This window comes from Protopterus annectens, chromosome 6.part0, assembly GCF_019279795.1.
Source record: "Protopterus annectens isolate FY-2018-M chromosome 6.part0, PAN1.0, whole genome shotgun sequence".
Lineage (NCBI taxonomy): Eukaryota > Metazoa > Chordata > Ceratodontiformes > Protopteridae > Protopterus > Protopterus annectens.
In genome coordinates, this window is record NC_056737.1 from 1,065,664,267 (window position 1) to 1,065,680,676 (window position 16,410).

General features: G+C 39.4%; 1 protein-coding gene across 1 annotated transcript in view; it reads left to right on the forward strand.

Moving 5' to 3' along the window:
• LOC122804682 (cholesterol 24-hydroxylase-like) overlaps positions 1–16,410 on the forward strand; it is a 491,057-nt gene that overhangs the window by 234,446 nt on the left and 240,201 nt on the right. The window contains exon 7 of the mRNA XM_044074688.1: positions 8,789–8,902. Coding sequence (XP_043930623.1) covers positions 8,789–8,902 — 114 coding nt within the window. The remainder of the gene's footprint in view (positions 1–8,788; positions 8,903–16,410) is intronic.

Sequence of the window (16,410 nt, forward strand, 5' to 3'; positions counted from 1 at the left end):
TCCACTTGACATTAGACACATTAGATCCAAACACCAATTCAGAAAGGCAGTAAAAAATCACTTAAGCAGTAATAGACTATGCCAGTGTTATCTCCCCCTTGACTGACCCAGCTCCTCTCTGCCAACCAGCCTCTCTCCTTTATTCCACACTTGTGTAATCCCAACTTTCTTCCTTCTTCTTTCGGCTTTTCCCAGTTAGGGGTCGTCACAGTGGAGCACCTGTCCGCTCATGATTGGCAGTGGAGTTTTACGGTGTTGAGTTGCCAGCCCAGCGCCCAACCTTCTACGGAAGGCACACACAGGCATGCACTCATGCCTAGGGCCAATTTAGAGTGTCCAATCCACCTACAGCATGTCTTTGGGATGTGGGAGAAAACCGGAGCACCCAGAGGAAACCCACGTGACCACAGGGAGGACATACAGACTCTGCACAGAAGGCACCCCAGCTGAGGATCGAACTGGAGAACCTCTTGCTGTGAGGCGGCAATGCTAAATGCTGCACCACTGCGGCCGCCTCCTTTCTTCCTAATTTACTATATTTCAACTCAGCACTCCTACATTCCTATCAAACCGCAGTGGTGGTGCTGCGGTAGCGTTCTCACCACACAGTAAGACGTTGTCCTGTTCGATTCTCAGCTAAAGTGTCTTCTGTGTGGAGACATGCGTGAATGGTCGTACCTTCGTTGAAGGTTGTGCGTCAGGGCTGGCAACTCGGCACGTAAAAATCTACTGCCAATCATTAGCGGACCAGAGTTCCGCTGTGGCGACCCCTAACTGGGAAAAGCCGAAAGACACAACAATAACAACAACAACTTCTACATTCCTATCTATGTACAGTGGATATAAGAAGTGTACACACCCCTGTTAAAATGCCAGGTTTTTGTGATATAAAAAAAATGAGACTACAATAAAGCATTTCAAAACTTTCCCATCTTTAATGTGACCTATAACCTGTACAATTCAATTGAAAAACAAACAAATCTGTTAGGGGAAAAAATATAAAAAATAAAAAAATGTATAGTACGCTGGTTGCACACCCATAAACTAATACTTTGATGTGTGTGCACACCCTTATACTAATACTTTGTTGAAGCACCTTTGGATTTAATTACATCATTCAATCTTCTTGGGTAGGAATCTATCAACATGGAACATCTTGACTTGGCAATATTTTCCCACTCATCCTTGCAAAAGTGCTCCAAATTTGTCAGATTGCAAGGGCATCTCTTGTGCACAGCCCTCTTCAGGTCTCCCCACAGATTTTCTATTGGATTTGGGTCTGAGCTCTGGCTGAGCCATTAAAACTTTACTTTTTTTCTGGTGAAGCCATTCTTTTGTTGATTTGGATGTATGCTTGGGGTCATTGCCGTGTTGAAAGGTGAAATTCCTCTTCATCATCAGCTTTCTAGCAGATACCTGAAAGTTTTGGGCCAAAAGTGACTGGTATTTGGAACTGTTCATAATTCCCTCCATCTTGACTAAAGCCCCGGTTCCAGCTGAAGAAAAGCAACCTCAAGGCATAATACTGCCACCACCATGCTTCACCGTGGGGATGGTGTTCTTTTTTTGATGCGAAGTGTTGATGTTCTTCATTCCACATTGCTGCAGTCCTAACTATTGGGTAGTCCGCTGTCCAGTCGGCCCGAATACCAAAGTATATGGCTGACGTCGGTCAGGGCGCATTAGACTGACGTCAGTACGTCAGGGTACTAATGCGCATGACCGACATCATATCCTCAGTCTTTTTTGCCACATGGTCCGATGCAGAAGCAGTTTTGCGAGTGCAGGTTGGCGTTCTGAAATTTTCTGAAGTCGGAGTTTCAGACCGAATCAAAGTTGGCTAAGTACCCGTTAGGGAACATTTTGGTTTTTCTTGCCTCAGTATTTAACCGGATGTCAGAAAAAGTGAATAACTGTATTTCTTGTGGGAAACAGATACCTCATAGGGATTACCATACCTTGTGTATACCTTGTTTAGGGCCTGAGCACGACGTTGTTGGATGCCGCTCTTGTGCTAGATTTAACAAACGCACTATTAAGAGAAGGTTAGACTGTGCCAGGTTAGTGTTTGGGAAGCGTTGTAATTATAAAATGCCGCCGGATGCTCCGGCCCGCTTCGTCCAAAAAGCGCAAGGACAAAACAGCGAAGCCTAGGGTTGATGAACCGCAGTCCCGGACGCCGGTTCTTTAGAAGGCTCAGTGGAGCCAGAGGTTTTGCCAGGAGTTTCTTTGGAGTCTCAGGCAGAGACTTTACTGTTACAGGATGTGCCTTCTCAGGAGGTAGGCCAGGCTGAGGGGCTTCTCAGGTAACTGTTCTTCCCTCTCTTCCCAAGGTAGTTAGAGCCTCTCCTTCTGTTTCCAAAACTTCTTTGAGAGGTAGGCCAAGTTTAGCTTCAGTGGGGGCTTCTCCTAGCACTTCAGGTTCTGTGCCTAAGAAACATATGCTTAAAATGGCAGAAGATTTGATTACTATGATTAGAGGTTCTATGCCCTCCTGATAAGAGGCCTAGGGTGGAACCTGAGTTTGAGAGTTTTGAACAGTGTTCAGAGGCTTCTGAGTCTTCTGGAAGACTTGCAGGAGTATCCTCCTTATTCTGATTCTGATGTGGATGATTCCACTCCTACAGCTTCTCCTCCTGAGGATTTCTCATTTTCAGAGACTCTGCATTCCATGAGGGAGCACTTTAAATGGGAAGGCCAAGTTTACTCTGATTCCAGGAAAAGGCTTAGGGAAATCTTGTTCTTACCCCAGCATAGGCCCTTAGCTATACCTCCTGTGTTGAATGTGGTGGAAGTTGTTTTTGCAGAGGCTTCCCTGAACCCTGATTCTTTGCCTCCTGCTCCTGTTAAACCTGATAGGTACTATAGGGTGCCTGAAGCTCATAAGTATCTTTTAAGAGTCCTAGGGCAGACCCGAAACTGTTTCTCAGGGACCTAAAGGTGTTAAGGCCTCTGTTGTTAAAAACCCTGTTCCCACGGATAAAGAGGCAAGGGCTTTGGATAGATGGGGAAAGAAAGTGTATACTTCTTCCACTTTAGCCATGTGGGCGTTGAATTGTCAGTTTCACATGCTAAAATATCAAAATTATCTCCTTTCACAATTGAAATCTAAGGTGGATGCTTTGGCGGAAGGTATTGAGTGTAAAGAGTTGCTGGATTTAGTTCATGTGTCTGAACAAGTGGGTAAGCATTCTTTGCAATGTGGTTTTGATGCTGTACAGGCCTCCTCGAGGGTGGCTGCCACTAGTTCTGTTCTTCGCAGGCATGCCTGGTTGAGGGATCAGAATTTAGCTGAGCATGTTAAGACGAGGATTTTGGATGCTCCTTTACAGTCTGATGTGTTGTTTGGTTTGCCTGTGGAAGCAGTTTTAAAGAAAATGGAGGACAAAGCTAAGTCTATGCAAACTGTTAAAGATTTTTTGCAGGTGCAGCCACCGGAGTTTAGTAGAAATTGGCCTACTAAGGGATGGACATATCCTGCTTATGATTCCCAGTCTAGGGGTAGGTCTAGACGTGGTAGGGGCAGAGCTCAAGGTTCTTTTAGGCCTAGAACAGGGAGTTCACCTGCTCGTACTTCTGGTGAGGGCAGGGTCAGTCCTTTCGTAAACAGACCCAATGACCTGCCTTTTCAGCTGCCAGTAGATTCTCGTCTGGCAGCTCCTTTGGGAGGAAGACTGTCTCTTTTCAAAGAAAATTGGGATTTAATTACTCAAGACAGATGGGTGTTGGATATCATTCACCACGGTTACAGGTTTTATTTCCATACATTACCCCCTTTCAAAGGCATGCCAGACGTTCCTCCTCCACAAAGGAAAGAGGCTCACAAGCAAATTTCTCTGTTACTCCAAATAGGGGCCATTCAGCCAGTCCTTGTATCAGTAAGGGGCCTAGGATTTTATTCTCGCCTGTTCCTAGTACCAATGAAGGGGAACACGTGGAGACCAATTTTGGATTTATCTATCCTCAACACTTATCTGGACATTCCCAAGTTCAAGATGTTGACGTTACAACAGCTTTTACCTCTGCTGGGCAAAGATCACTGGATGGTAACTTTAGATCTCAAGGAAGCTTACCTTCATGTGCCTATAAGACTAAGTTGCAGGAAGTATCTGCGTTTTCGAGCTGGAAATTCTCATTATCAGTTCTCTGCATTGCCCTTTGGCTTATCTACTGCCCAGAGTATTCACAAAGGTTCTGGCTCCAGTGATAGCTTACTTCAGGCTAAAAGGAATTCAAATCTTTCCTTACTTGGACGACTGCCTGATTCTGGCTCAAGAAAAGGAAGACCTTCTACAGCATCTGGAATATGTTATAGCAGTGCTAAGATGCCTAGGGTATTCTGTGAACGAAATAAAGTCCAGTCTAGTACCCTCTCAAGACATGTGCTTTCTGGGTGTGAGACTGAATACAGCAGCCCAGATGGCCTTTTTAACCCCGGACAAACAAAAGAGTCTATCCCTTTACTTCCATCAACTATCTCATCAGTCCGTGCTGACTGCAAGGACAGTCCTTCAAGCATTAGGGTTCATGGCATCTTGTATTCTGGTGCTTCCCAATGCCAAACTGCATATGAGGAAGCTGCAATGGTATCTCAAAATGTATGGACACAGCACTGCCAGGATTTGGACACTGTCATTCAAATAATACCTTGCCTTCAAAAGAATTTTTGTGGTGGGCTCAGGAATGTCACCTAAACAAGGGACTCTCTGTGACCCGGCCAGAGGCGAGTCAGATTTTAACGACAGATGCCTCGGACATTGCTTGGGAGCTCATCTAAATGGAAAGTGGATACAAGACAAGTGGCCTGCCAGACTACAGCATCTACATATCAACATGAAGGAGATGTTAGCAGTCCAGTTTGCATTAATGGCTTTCAAGGAGTTACTTCTTCCAGGGCAGGTGTTGATTCTAACAGACAACACAACTGTCATGTGGTACATCAACAAACAAGGGGGAACACATTCTTATCCTCTATGCAGGCAAGCAATGATTTTATGGGAGACTGCGCTCAGCTTGCAACTAACTCTTCAGGCAAGGTTTCTGCCGAGCACAGAACTCCTTAGCAGATGTGTTAAGCAGACAAATCATGGATCCCCACGAGTGGAAACTGGATCTTCATGTATTTCAGAAATTGACAGTGTCATGGGAACTCCAGACATAGATCTGTTCGCTTCTCCACTAAACCACCAGCTGCCAAAGTTTTGCACAAAGGGGTTTCATCACACAGCTTGGAAAGTGGATGCTCTGTCTTTCAGTTGGAAAAATCTTCATGTGTATGCCTTTCCACCTCTACCTCTTCTTCCAAAGGTGCTCTTAAAGGTCAGACAAGACAAGCCAAGGATGATTTTAATAGCTCCAGATTGGCCTCGGCAACACTGGTACCCACTACTAAGGAGTCTGGTAAGGAAGCCTCCATGGCCTTTACCTTTGATTCCACATCTGTTATCTCAGAAGGACGGTCATCTGCTCAATGTCAAGCTTCACTCTCTTCATCTAACAGCCTGGCATATTCTGTGTTGAAACACAGCAGGTCTCAACTTCCTCAACAAGTTTTAAATGTGATTATGGAAGCTAGAAGACCTAGTACAAGGAAAGTGTACGCAGAAAAATGGAAGAGATTTTTATTTTGGAGTACAGCAAAGAATTTGGAGATTTCTGAGCCTAATTTGAGTGTGGCTCTTCAATATCTTACTGAGTTATTGGACAAAGGTTTGTCCTTCTCTTCCATTAAGATTCATGCTGCAGCAATTTCAGCTCACTATGATTGTGACCCACCATTGTTTTCGCATCCTTTGTTCAAGCAGTTTCTTAGAGGGGCAAAGAATATAAGACCCCCAGAGCTCCTACTCCTGCTTGGGATCTCAATTTTGTGTTGGAAAAACTTACTCTACAACCTTTTGAGCCTGCGGCTACTGCTGAATTGAAATACTTGTCATGGAAGACTGCTTTTCTGTTGGCTATTACTTCTGCAAGAAGGGTGTCTGAGTTGCAGGCCCTTATGGCAGTAGAGCCCTTTTGATTTTCCATAAGGATAGGGTATCATTACGCACTAATCCTTCCTTTATGCCTAAGGTGGTTTCTAGTGTGGCTTTAAACCAAACTATTCATTTGCCTACTTTTATGCAGACCCCACAATAAAGGGGAAAAGATTTTGCACACTTTAGATGTACACAGGCAATTGCGTTATTATTTAAGCAGGACTAAGGATTTTAGGCAGTCTCAGCAGTTGTTTGTTTCTTTTGCTTTGAGTTCAGGGCAAGCCTGTGTCAAAACAAACTATTTCTAGGTGGATTGGGTTTTGCATTGCATTTTGTTATTCCCATCATGGCAAGGAGATTCCAGCTGGGATTAGGCCTCATTCCACTAGGGCTACTGCCACTTCAACAGCATTTCTAAGGGGTGGCAACTAAGGATATTTTGGAGGCAGCTACTTGGAGTTCAGTGCATACTTTCTCTAAGCATTATCACCTTCCTCTCTACTCTAAGTCTAGGGCTGGTTTTGCCACAGCTATTTTGCAAGGCATGTTGTCAGCTCCTGCTTCGTTATGATTTGCCAGCCTCCCTTTCCTCTGCTTTGGGATTCTACCCAATAGTTAGGACTGCAGCAATGTGGAATGAAGAACATAGTACAGTTTTGTACCTACCATAAATGTAGATGTTCGAGGATCCACATTGCTGCAGTCCAATTTACCTCCCTCCTTCCCTCTGTGTGTAGGGGTGGTTGTGTAGGAGAGGTTATATGCTGATAATTTTGTATATATTGTACATATTTTTGGTGCAGGTATATTGGGCCTTGTCTTTTTAGGGTCTTCTGACATCTGGGGCAAGAAAAGACTGAGGATATGACGTCGGTCATGCGCATTAGTACCCTGACGTACTGACGTCAGTCTAATGCGCCCTGACCGACGTCAGCCATATACTTTGGTATTCGGGCCGACTGGACAGCGGACTACCCAATAGTTAGGACTGCAGCAATGTGGATCCTCGAACATCTACATTTATGGTAGGTACAAAACTGTACTTTTTTGCGCCACACATACCTTTTGGAATTGCGGCCAAAAAGTTCAACCGTGGTCTCATCAGGCCATAACACATTTTCCCCTCTTGCTTTTGGGAGACGATGTATTGTTTTGCAAATTTTACCTGGGCCTGGATATTTTTCTGTGTAAGAACTTGCAACCCTACCCCGTATTCCAGTCATATGAAGAATACGGGAGATTGTTGTTACATGTAGTACACAATCAGTACTTGCCAGAAATTCCTGCAGCTCCTTCAGTGTTGCTGTAGGTCTCTTGGCAGCCTCCCTGACCAGTTTTCATCTTGTCTTTTCATCAATTTTGGAGGGATGTCCAGTTCTTTGCAACGTCACTGTTGTCCCATATTTTCTCCACTTTTTGATGACTGTCTTCACTGTGTTCCATGGTATATCCAGTGCTGTGGAAACTTTTTTCTACCCTTCTCCTGACTGATACCTTTCAACAATGCGATCCCTTTGATGCTTTGCAAGCTCTCTGCGAACCATGGCTTTTGCTATAGCAGGCAACTGAGTAAATGACAGGAAAAATCCTACTAGGACAGCTGAACTTTATTTGGGGTTAATCAGAGTCTCTCTAATTGATGGCAAATGTGTACCCAAGAAGACTGAATGCTGTAATTAAATCAAAAGGTGCTTCAACAAAGTATTAGTTCAAGGATGTGCACACACAACAAAGTATTAGTTTAAGGGTGTGTACACTTATGCTACCAGCGTATTGTACGTTTTGTATTTTGTATATTTTTTTCCCTAACATATTTGTTTGTTTTTCAACTTAATTGTACAGGTTATAAGTCACATTAAAGGTGGGAAACGTTTTGAAATGATTTATTGCGGTCTCAATTTTTTATATCACAAAAACCTGGCATTTTAACAGGGGTGTATACACTTTTTATATCCACTGTACCTTATACCTATATTCTTGTGGAATCTTTCTTACCTGACCACTTCGCTCCCATTGCGGCTATTTTAAACTGTACTGATGTCTAAGGATGTAAACTTATATTTAGGTTACCCTACTCTACTCTGTACCTGATGTACTTTTTTTGTCTTGAATGTTAGTTTTTAATTATTCTACTTTTTGGATGACTAAGGATAGACATTTTTACTTGTTTACCCTACTCTGCACTGTACCTTCTGTGCTTGCTGATATGTACAGCCTAATTGCTACTCATGATAAACCTGCTTTTTTGTATAGCACTATCAGAGATTTTGTATAATTAGCTGTGTACTATGTTAACTTAATTTTATGCATTAAGTGTGGAGTTTTTCTCCCCGGGTCTCCACTGAAAAAGGGCTCTGACCCGGCTGGACCAACCTAGTCAACAAATGTCAAATAAATAAAATAAATAAATATGTAGTGCTGGAAAAATTCTGAGCTGACCAGTTTCCTGCTTGGCAGACCCAAACCCATGTAATGATCTACCAGACAGCAAGGATTTGGATATAACATGTCTTATAATACGTTCTTGGTTGTTTCTTTATAACCTATCTAAATGGAAGTTCTTCACATGCACATCAATAATATAACTACCACAGTAAATATATGCTTATTCAAAGTAATTCATAACTACTTCAGATAACAGTGTATATTATTATTATTATATATCCAGGGAATATGTTCATTAGTGTATTTACACAAACAATGTTTGCAGGATCTTGTTGTCACAGTTGTTTCCATGACAACCCTGCAGTACTGAATATACACTTTTGAAGTTAAACCCCTCTAAGATAATTATTTCTGTTTACTTCCAGGTTGCATTTGGTATGGACCTGCATCTACTGGACAACAAACAGTCACCATTCCCACATGCAATTTCAGCAGTCCTGAAAGGAATGGTGCCGCATGTTCAGAATCCGTATATGCAGGTAATGTATTAGAAACATGAAGCAGTATGTAGTTTAAGGAATGTTGTCTAATGCAGACCACTTGCCCAGCAATTTGTCTTAGTAACAGAAGAATCCATACAGCCTAACATTGGGCACTAAAGTTACAACTAAGCATGTTACAAAAACAATTAGATCTGGCAGAACTTCATGTTTTTCACTGGTCTTACCTCTTCATGTCTTAAATCTGTGAAGCATTTCTAACTGTTAGCTGAAAAATTATATGGAGCTGCTTGGTGCTTGTTTGGTGTGATGGATTTGAAGTCTTCTTAAGACACTCAGTCTTGCTGGCTAGATTCTGCTAAAATTCAAAGTCTGGTTATATTTCCATTCACAGTCTGTTGCATACAGAAACTTGCAGAATATACACTGATGAGAGAATATACTTTGCAGCATCAACTTCAGAGAGCAGTAACAAATAACTTTTTATAATATACCAAACGGACCAACGTTGCAGCTTAAAAGTACTGTTCCAACTTTACTTCTCATATAGTACAGATGATGTGAGAGATATAACATTTACCTCAGGACAAATGAGTTCCTACCATACCTCTAACATAACTGGATTTATACAGCTCTTTATATACAATTTTAGTCATGCATAAACATATACATTTCCTGTTGATATTCTATTTTGGAGAATTGCTCATCCTGTAGAAACAATACTAAGCTTCCTTGTTTAACAATGTCTTGTAAGAGACCAGCTTTTCTGACAGTGTGAACATCCTGTATTCTATTTGGATATTTGTATAAGAACATCTGTTCTTTTGCCAATGCTGATAACAGTGTCCTGTTGTCCATGCAGAAAAACATGTTTTTGAGGAAACACATTGTTCTGACGGTGTGAACATCCTGTATTCTATTTGGATCTTTGTATAAGAACATCTGTTCTTGTGCCAATGCTGATAAACATGTCCTGTTTTCCATGCAGAAAAACATATTTTTGAGGAAACACATTGCCACAGTGTCATTGTCCATTCTTTAAAAGCAGATTTTGCATTTTTGCTCTTGCATACATCCATCCTGTTTTTACAGGGAGTGGCGCACTGCAACTGTGGTACCACTTCACAAAGGCGGTGCCTCCACCGACCCTGGAAATTACCGGCCCATTAGCTTGACAAGCCTTATCTGCAAAGCCATGGAGAGGATCATAATGGACCTCATAAATAAAGACATAGGGAATTTGCAGACTTTGGATCCAACCCAGTTTGGCTTTGTCAAAGGCAGATCATGCCTTTTAAACTTGGTTGACTTTTTCGAAACAGTCACCAAAGCCATTGATGAGGGAAAGGCAGTCCATACAGCCTACCTCGATCTGGCTAAGGCCTACGATACAATACCCCATTCGAGTATCATTGAAAAACTCATCAGCTTAAATGTCAACCCATACATCACAAGATGGGTTGCAAACTGGCTGAGTGACAGAACCCACAGGGTCAGAGCTGCTGGCGCCATGTCAGACTCAAAGCCTGTCACAAGTGGTGTCCCACAGGGCTCAGTCCTGGGCACTCTTGTTTGGCATCTACTTTTCCAAGTACAAGCAAACACAGGAGGGTTATGGCTGACAAAGTTTGCAGATGACTGCAAACTGGGCGCCATAGTAAAACACATCTGACACAGATATCCTTCAGAAGGGTCTCACAGAAGCGGATAACTGGTGCCAGAGCCACGCCTAAAGTTAAATGCCAAAAATGCATAGTCATACCCTTCGAAAAACAAGGTTACCCCTAGCTACCAAATAGGTGGCAATCCACTGAGCACAGAAGAAGTTATCAGGGACCTGGGGACCCAGGTTGATAGTAGTCTGTCATTCGACACCCATGTAGCTAAAGTAGTTAGGAAGACCTTCTACATTGCCCACCTTATCATGAAGGGATTCTCATCTAGATCAAGGGAGGTCATAGTCTCCCTTTACTCATCACTCATCAGACCAATGATTGAGTACAATGCCCCATTCGAATGTATCTGACCCGACACTTGCAGCAGCTGGAGAGGCCACAAAGTTCCTCACCAAAAGGATAAAGGGTCTCAAAATCTGCCCTATGCTGCCCGACTGAAAGAACTCCAGCTCTATTCAGTCGCTACCGCTGCTCAGAGGTGACCTTTGCCTAACATACAAGGCCATGTCAAACCCAGATTTGATGAATATGCTTCACCTCAAAAATCTAGATCCATCAGAGCCACAAGGGCGGAGACTTAAACCTTGACACGGCTATTAATAGGACGTGCTGGAGGGATAGATTCATCACCCAAAGACTCCCTATGCTGTGGAACAAAATCCCGGTACATGTGAGGCAGAGCACCTCGCTGGCCTTGTTCAAGAGAAATCTTGACCAATGGATGGGAGATCGCAGATATACCCCAGGGATTACCTCAGTGTCACTGCTCGACAGAGGCACAGAAAAATAATGGGTATAGTTCCCCATACTAAAGGGGTGGCCTAAGCCACAAAACGATGGGCTAGGCTTGTAAATGCCCTCGGGCAGATAGCCTAGTATGAACCTATGAACCTATGAACCTAAGTCTGTAAGGGAAAAATGTCCATTCAGCAGGTTCCTTATTTTCCAAGCCATGGTCATTTAGTATGACTGCTGATCACATATTACTAAACTCTGTTTCTGCATTTAAGCAAGCTTTTTTCTTTCAGCATATTTACAACAGAATTAATTTCAGCCTTATAGTCATAAAATCTAACAATTCCCTCTGTTTTTAAACATACTCAAAACATTTTATATAGAAAACACATTAAGAAACAAACCTATAGTCTTCTTTTGATACAAGTCAAAATGCAATTTTACATAGTTAATATAATGATATTAAGTATTACTACAAAACTGAATGTATTTAAAACTTTTTCTTTTGCAGACCATTCTGTGAAAATATTTTAGCAATTATGAGCTGTGTCTGCTTTAATGTTATTTTTTTTAACTTGATCAATTTATTCTTTTGCATTCACAGAATTTAATTTATGACTTAGAACTGTTCCATTAACTCTTTGCAACTGTTGAATTAACTATAAGAGACAGTAACCATGTGCTACTGCAAGCATTTATACACTACTGAAAATACACAGTTTCAATGTCATTTTAACCATAACATTGTAGTCATGTCTTTGAACTGCCCATTAACATCTTGGTAAAGTACTGAACTGGGCTTAGATAATAAATATTTGAAAGCAATTATTTTACTGGGGTAAAACCAGTGATATTACAACTTGACAAATTACTTTTGAACTTATTACGATGTATCCTGTACAGTATGTATTTACACATGCTGTTTGCTATTTATGCATTTCAATCTAGTAGGTACCCTGGACCCATTTTTTCTTTAAATATGGTTTTTCACACATATTCATTACTAGACATTCATTTCATTTGTACTGAATTCTTCTGCATTTGTACATACAAAGACTATCATTTGTACTGAAATTTTCTACATTTGTACATACAAAGACTGTAAAGTACATTTAGTCTAATCTTACAGATTTAATTACATTAATATTAAGCAAAATCTTGGAATTTTTTATGTCTCTTTAGAAATATCTAGTGGAATTGATACCATAGCCGTATGTCCTGTTATTTTAAACTACATACTCAGCAATTACAAATATTCATGCTTTTTTATACCAACATTGTTTTGCCAAAAACATATTAAAAATAGTGACCATTCTTGCTATTAGAAACATTTATGCATTTTGCATATCTTTATTCTCTCTTGTATAGCTTTAATAAAGCAATTTTAAATCATCTCTTGTTTTTTAAACCATCTCTTGTATAGCTTTACAATTTAACAGATTGTAAATACAATTTAATTTTAAACAATACAATAATAACCATTATGATAGCTATTAACAACTTGTAAAATATCTTATCCTGTCAGGTTTAATCCAGTTTACCGGTATTTCTAATACACTAATACCTGTTTTCCCCCCATAAAAGAATATTGTCAAGAAGGAATGAGATATTTTTTTTCCTGTAGCTTTATTTCAGACCCTTGTTGTTTATTTTTTCTGTAGCTTTATTTCAGACCCTTGTTGTTTATTTTTTCTGTAGCTTTATTTCAGACCCTTGTTGTTTATTTTTTCTGTAGCTTTATTTCAGACCCTTGTTGTTTATTTTTCTGTAGCTTTATTTCAGACCCTTGTGCAGTACTGCTTATACAGTCAGTGTAAAACTGAGAAAGTGCCCCTCCCCCTGTAGTACTGCAGCACTATTTACCTGCTTTATGCTGTGAGAATAGAATGTATGCCAGCCCAACACTTTGGTTATACATTTATTCTATTAGGTTACTAAACTATAGACCTTTGTCTGATTTGGTAATTTTTTATAAAGCTTTTGCTGTTTATTACCTCTAGTAGGTATTTATACCCTCCTGCACAATTTATTTGAACTGTATGTATACTATAGCCCATTTGCTGGCTGTACTTGATGCAACTGAGGTTTTTTTCTTTTAACATTTACTTGCAAACAGATTATCAGTGACATCTATGCACAACTGTGGCATTTTATTACAATTACCAAATAGTGTTGCCTGTAAACATTTTAACAATTATGTTTTAATAACAATGATGCTTTAGAAAAACTCAAGCTACTTGTCTGGCAATCAGTCTTGTTGTTTATCTGATCTTTCCAACATTTCCTGTAACTATTCATTCAGTCTAAGAAGGTCTGAGCTCGCATTTTATACTCTATAAACTATAGTTAATTCTTTTGGCATTTTTCCTTTAATTTTATTGTGATTTGCATAACTATGCATTTATACTACATTACAATTAGCTTACATGGATTTCAGTATTTTTTTAATTTTTTTATTTAACTGTCCTGCCATTAATTTTACAAAAACTGTTTGACAAATACCATCTGTGATTTTCTTTTTAAAATTTAGAACTTTAACTGTTTGGTGTGGTGTTACTATACAATTATAAAAAAAATTGTAAAAAACAAAATAGATATTAGCTTAACTAACACATGTTTATATTTACATTATTTATATTTGCTGTTGTCTGCCTTTTGCTTTTGTGCATTGTAAACAAATGTACTCTAGATGAAAAGAACATACATGCATGTCTGTCTTGTATCTGTATATCTTTATACAAGCATGTCAGTCTTGTGACTTTAAATCTTTATTCGTTATCTATTTTTATTTAATTTTATACACTAGAACAGTTTTGGTTACCTTTTGACTGTGCTAAGAATGGCAGTCATATGCTTTAATTTACTGTAGTACGGATAGATGTCTTGCTTTAACTGAATGAAAGTAAAACATTTAAAAATGATTTGTCTTTACCATGTATATTTAACCATTTTCAAAACATAAACATATTATAAAATATATTTCTTTTGCACAGATTAACTGTGTATGCAGGAAGTTCCCAGTCTCTGTCAGTTCAGCTAATTTGTTTTCTTTATCCTGCAACTGCTGTTGAATTTCCTGTGATGTTGCATGGTCTTTCTGACATTCTTTAGTAAGCTGTTCTGCTGAATTTGAAACTCCTATGCACTTTTGAAAAGATGTATGTATAACTTGTCTAAGCTTCCTGAACTCATTGTGTCTATCTTTTAGAAGTTTATTACATTATTTTGTGACAAAATGTACTAGGGGTTCTATCAGTAACTGATGTGACTCACATGTGGTGACAGGACATAACTGTTCAACATCAGAATGTAATGGAAACACTTTACCCTTAGTTAATTCTTTATCATGAACAGATCTGTCTTTACAGTCTATTTTTTTAGCAATATGATGCAATACTTTTTTATGGCATAATACACAAAATGCAGTTTTTGTTGAAGCACACACTAAACATTTGTCATTTTTCACATGGTTTTCTTTGAGATACCAGTCAAATATTGTAATACATTTGCATAATGCCTTACTATCAACCTGCCTTAATAAGGTTTTACATTTACTAATGTGCTGTGTATACCAACATAGCAATTTACTAAAGTTTGGTTTACTCCTGCATGAATTATAAATAATATCCATACTGTCTAATATACAAACTGTCTAAGAATATACAAACTATGTAAGAATATACAAACTGTCTTAAGAATATACAAACTGTTTAACATCATCCACACTAAATATGTGACACAGAAAAAAGTCTTACCAGTTAGCAAGAAAACAGGTGAACAGGCTGCTGTTGCTGATGGCTAGAAATTTTTCAGAGTCACTTGAGAAGCTGGTGAAGCACAACAGGCAGCGGACTGCTGTATAAGTGGACATTCACCTTTTCTTGAAGAATTTATGGCATTGTGACTTTCTTGAACTAGTCTCACTCCAGATTTTAGATGTCTAAAAAACTTTACTACTGCAAGCTGCATAAACTGGAATACATCTGTTTAGGATTTACACATATGTACAAATGTTATTTACTGCAATTTGACTGAAGTGACCCTCTGCAGGGCTTACCATCACTCCCCCTGTGTTTGAATGCAGATTGTAGGTTCAAATGCAGGCTAGCTTGCTATTGAAAAATTATATGGATGCTTACTTGCTTGCTGCTTCTTACTGTGGGATGGATTTGAAGTCTTCTTAAGACACTCAGTCTTGCTGGCTGGATTCTGCTAAAATTCAAAGTTTGTTATATTTGCATTCACAGTCTGTTGCATACAGAAACTTGCAGAATATGCACTGATGAGAGAATATACTTTGCAGCATCAACTTTAGAGAGCAGTAACAAATAACTTTTTATAATAAACCAAATGGATCAACGTTGCAGCTTAAAAGTACTGTTCCAACTTTACTTCTCATATAGTACAGATGATGTGAGAGATATAACATTTACCTCAGGACAAATGAGTCCCTACCATACCTGTAACATAACTGGATTTATACAGCTCTTTATATACAATTTTAGTCATGCATAAACATATACATTTCCTGTTGATATTCTATTTTGGAGAATTGCTCATCCTGTAGAAACAATACTAAGCTTCCTTGTTTAACAATGTCTTGTAAGAGACCAGCTTTTCTGACAGTGTGAACATCCTGTATTCTATTTGGATCTTTGTATAAGAACATCTGTTCTTTTGCCAATGCTGATAACAGTGTCCTGTTGTCCATGCAGAAAAACATGTTTTTGAGGAAACACATTGTTCTGACAGTGTGAACATCCTGTATTCTATTTGGATCTTTGTATAAGAACATCTGTTCTTGTGCCAATGCTGATAAACATGTCCTGTTTTCCATGCAGAAAAAACATATTTTTGAGGAAACACATTGCCACAGTGTCATTGTCCATTCTTTAAAAGCAGATTTTGCATTTTTGCTCTTGCATACATCCTGTTTTTAAGTCTGTAAGGGAAAAATGTCCATTCAGCAGGTTCCTTATTTTCTAAGCCATGGTCATTTAGTATGATTGCTGATCATATATTACTAAACTCTGTTTCTGCATTTAAGCAAGCTTTTTTCTTTCAGCATATTTACAACATAATTAATTTCAGCCTTATAGTCATAAAATCTAACATTAACCTTAAAATCTGAAGCAC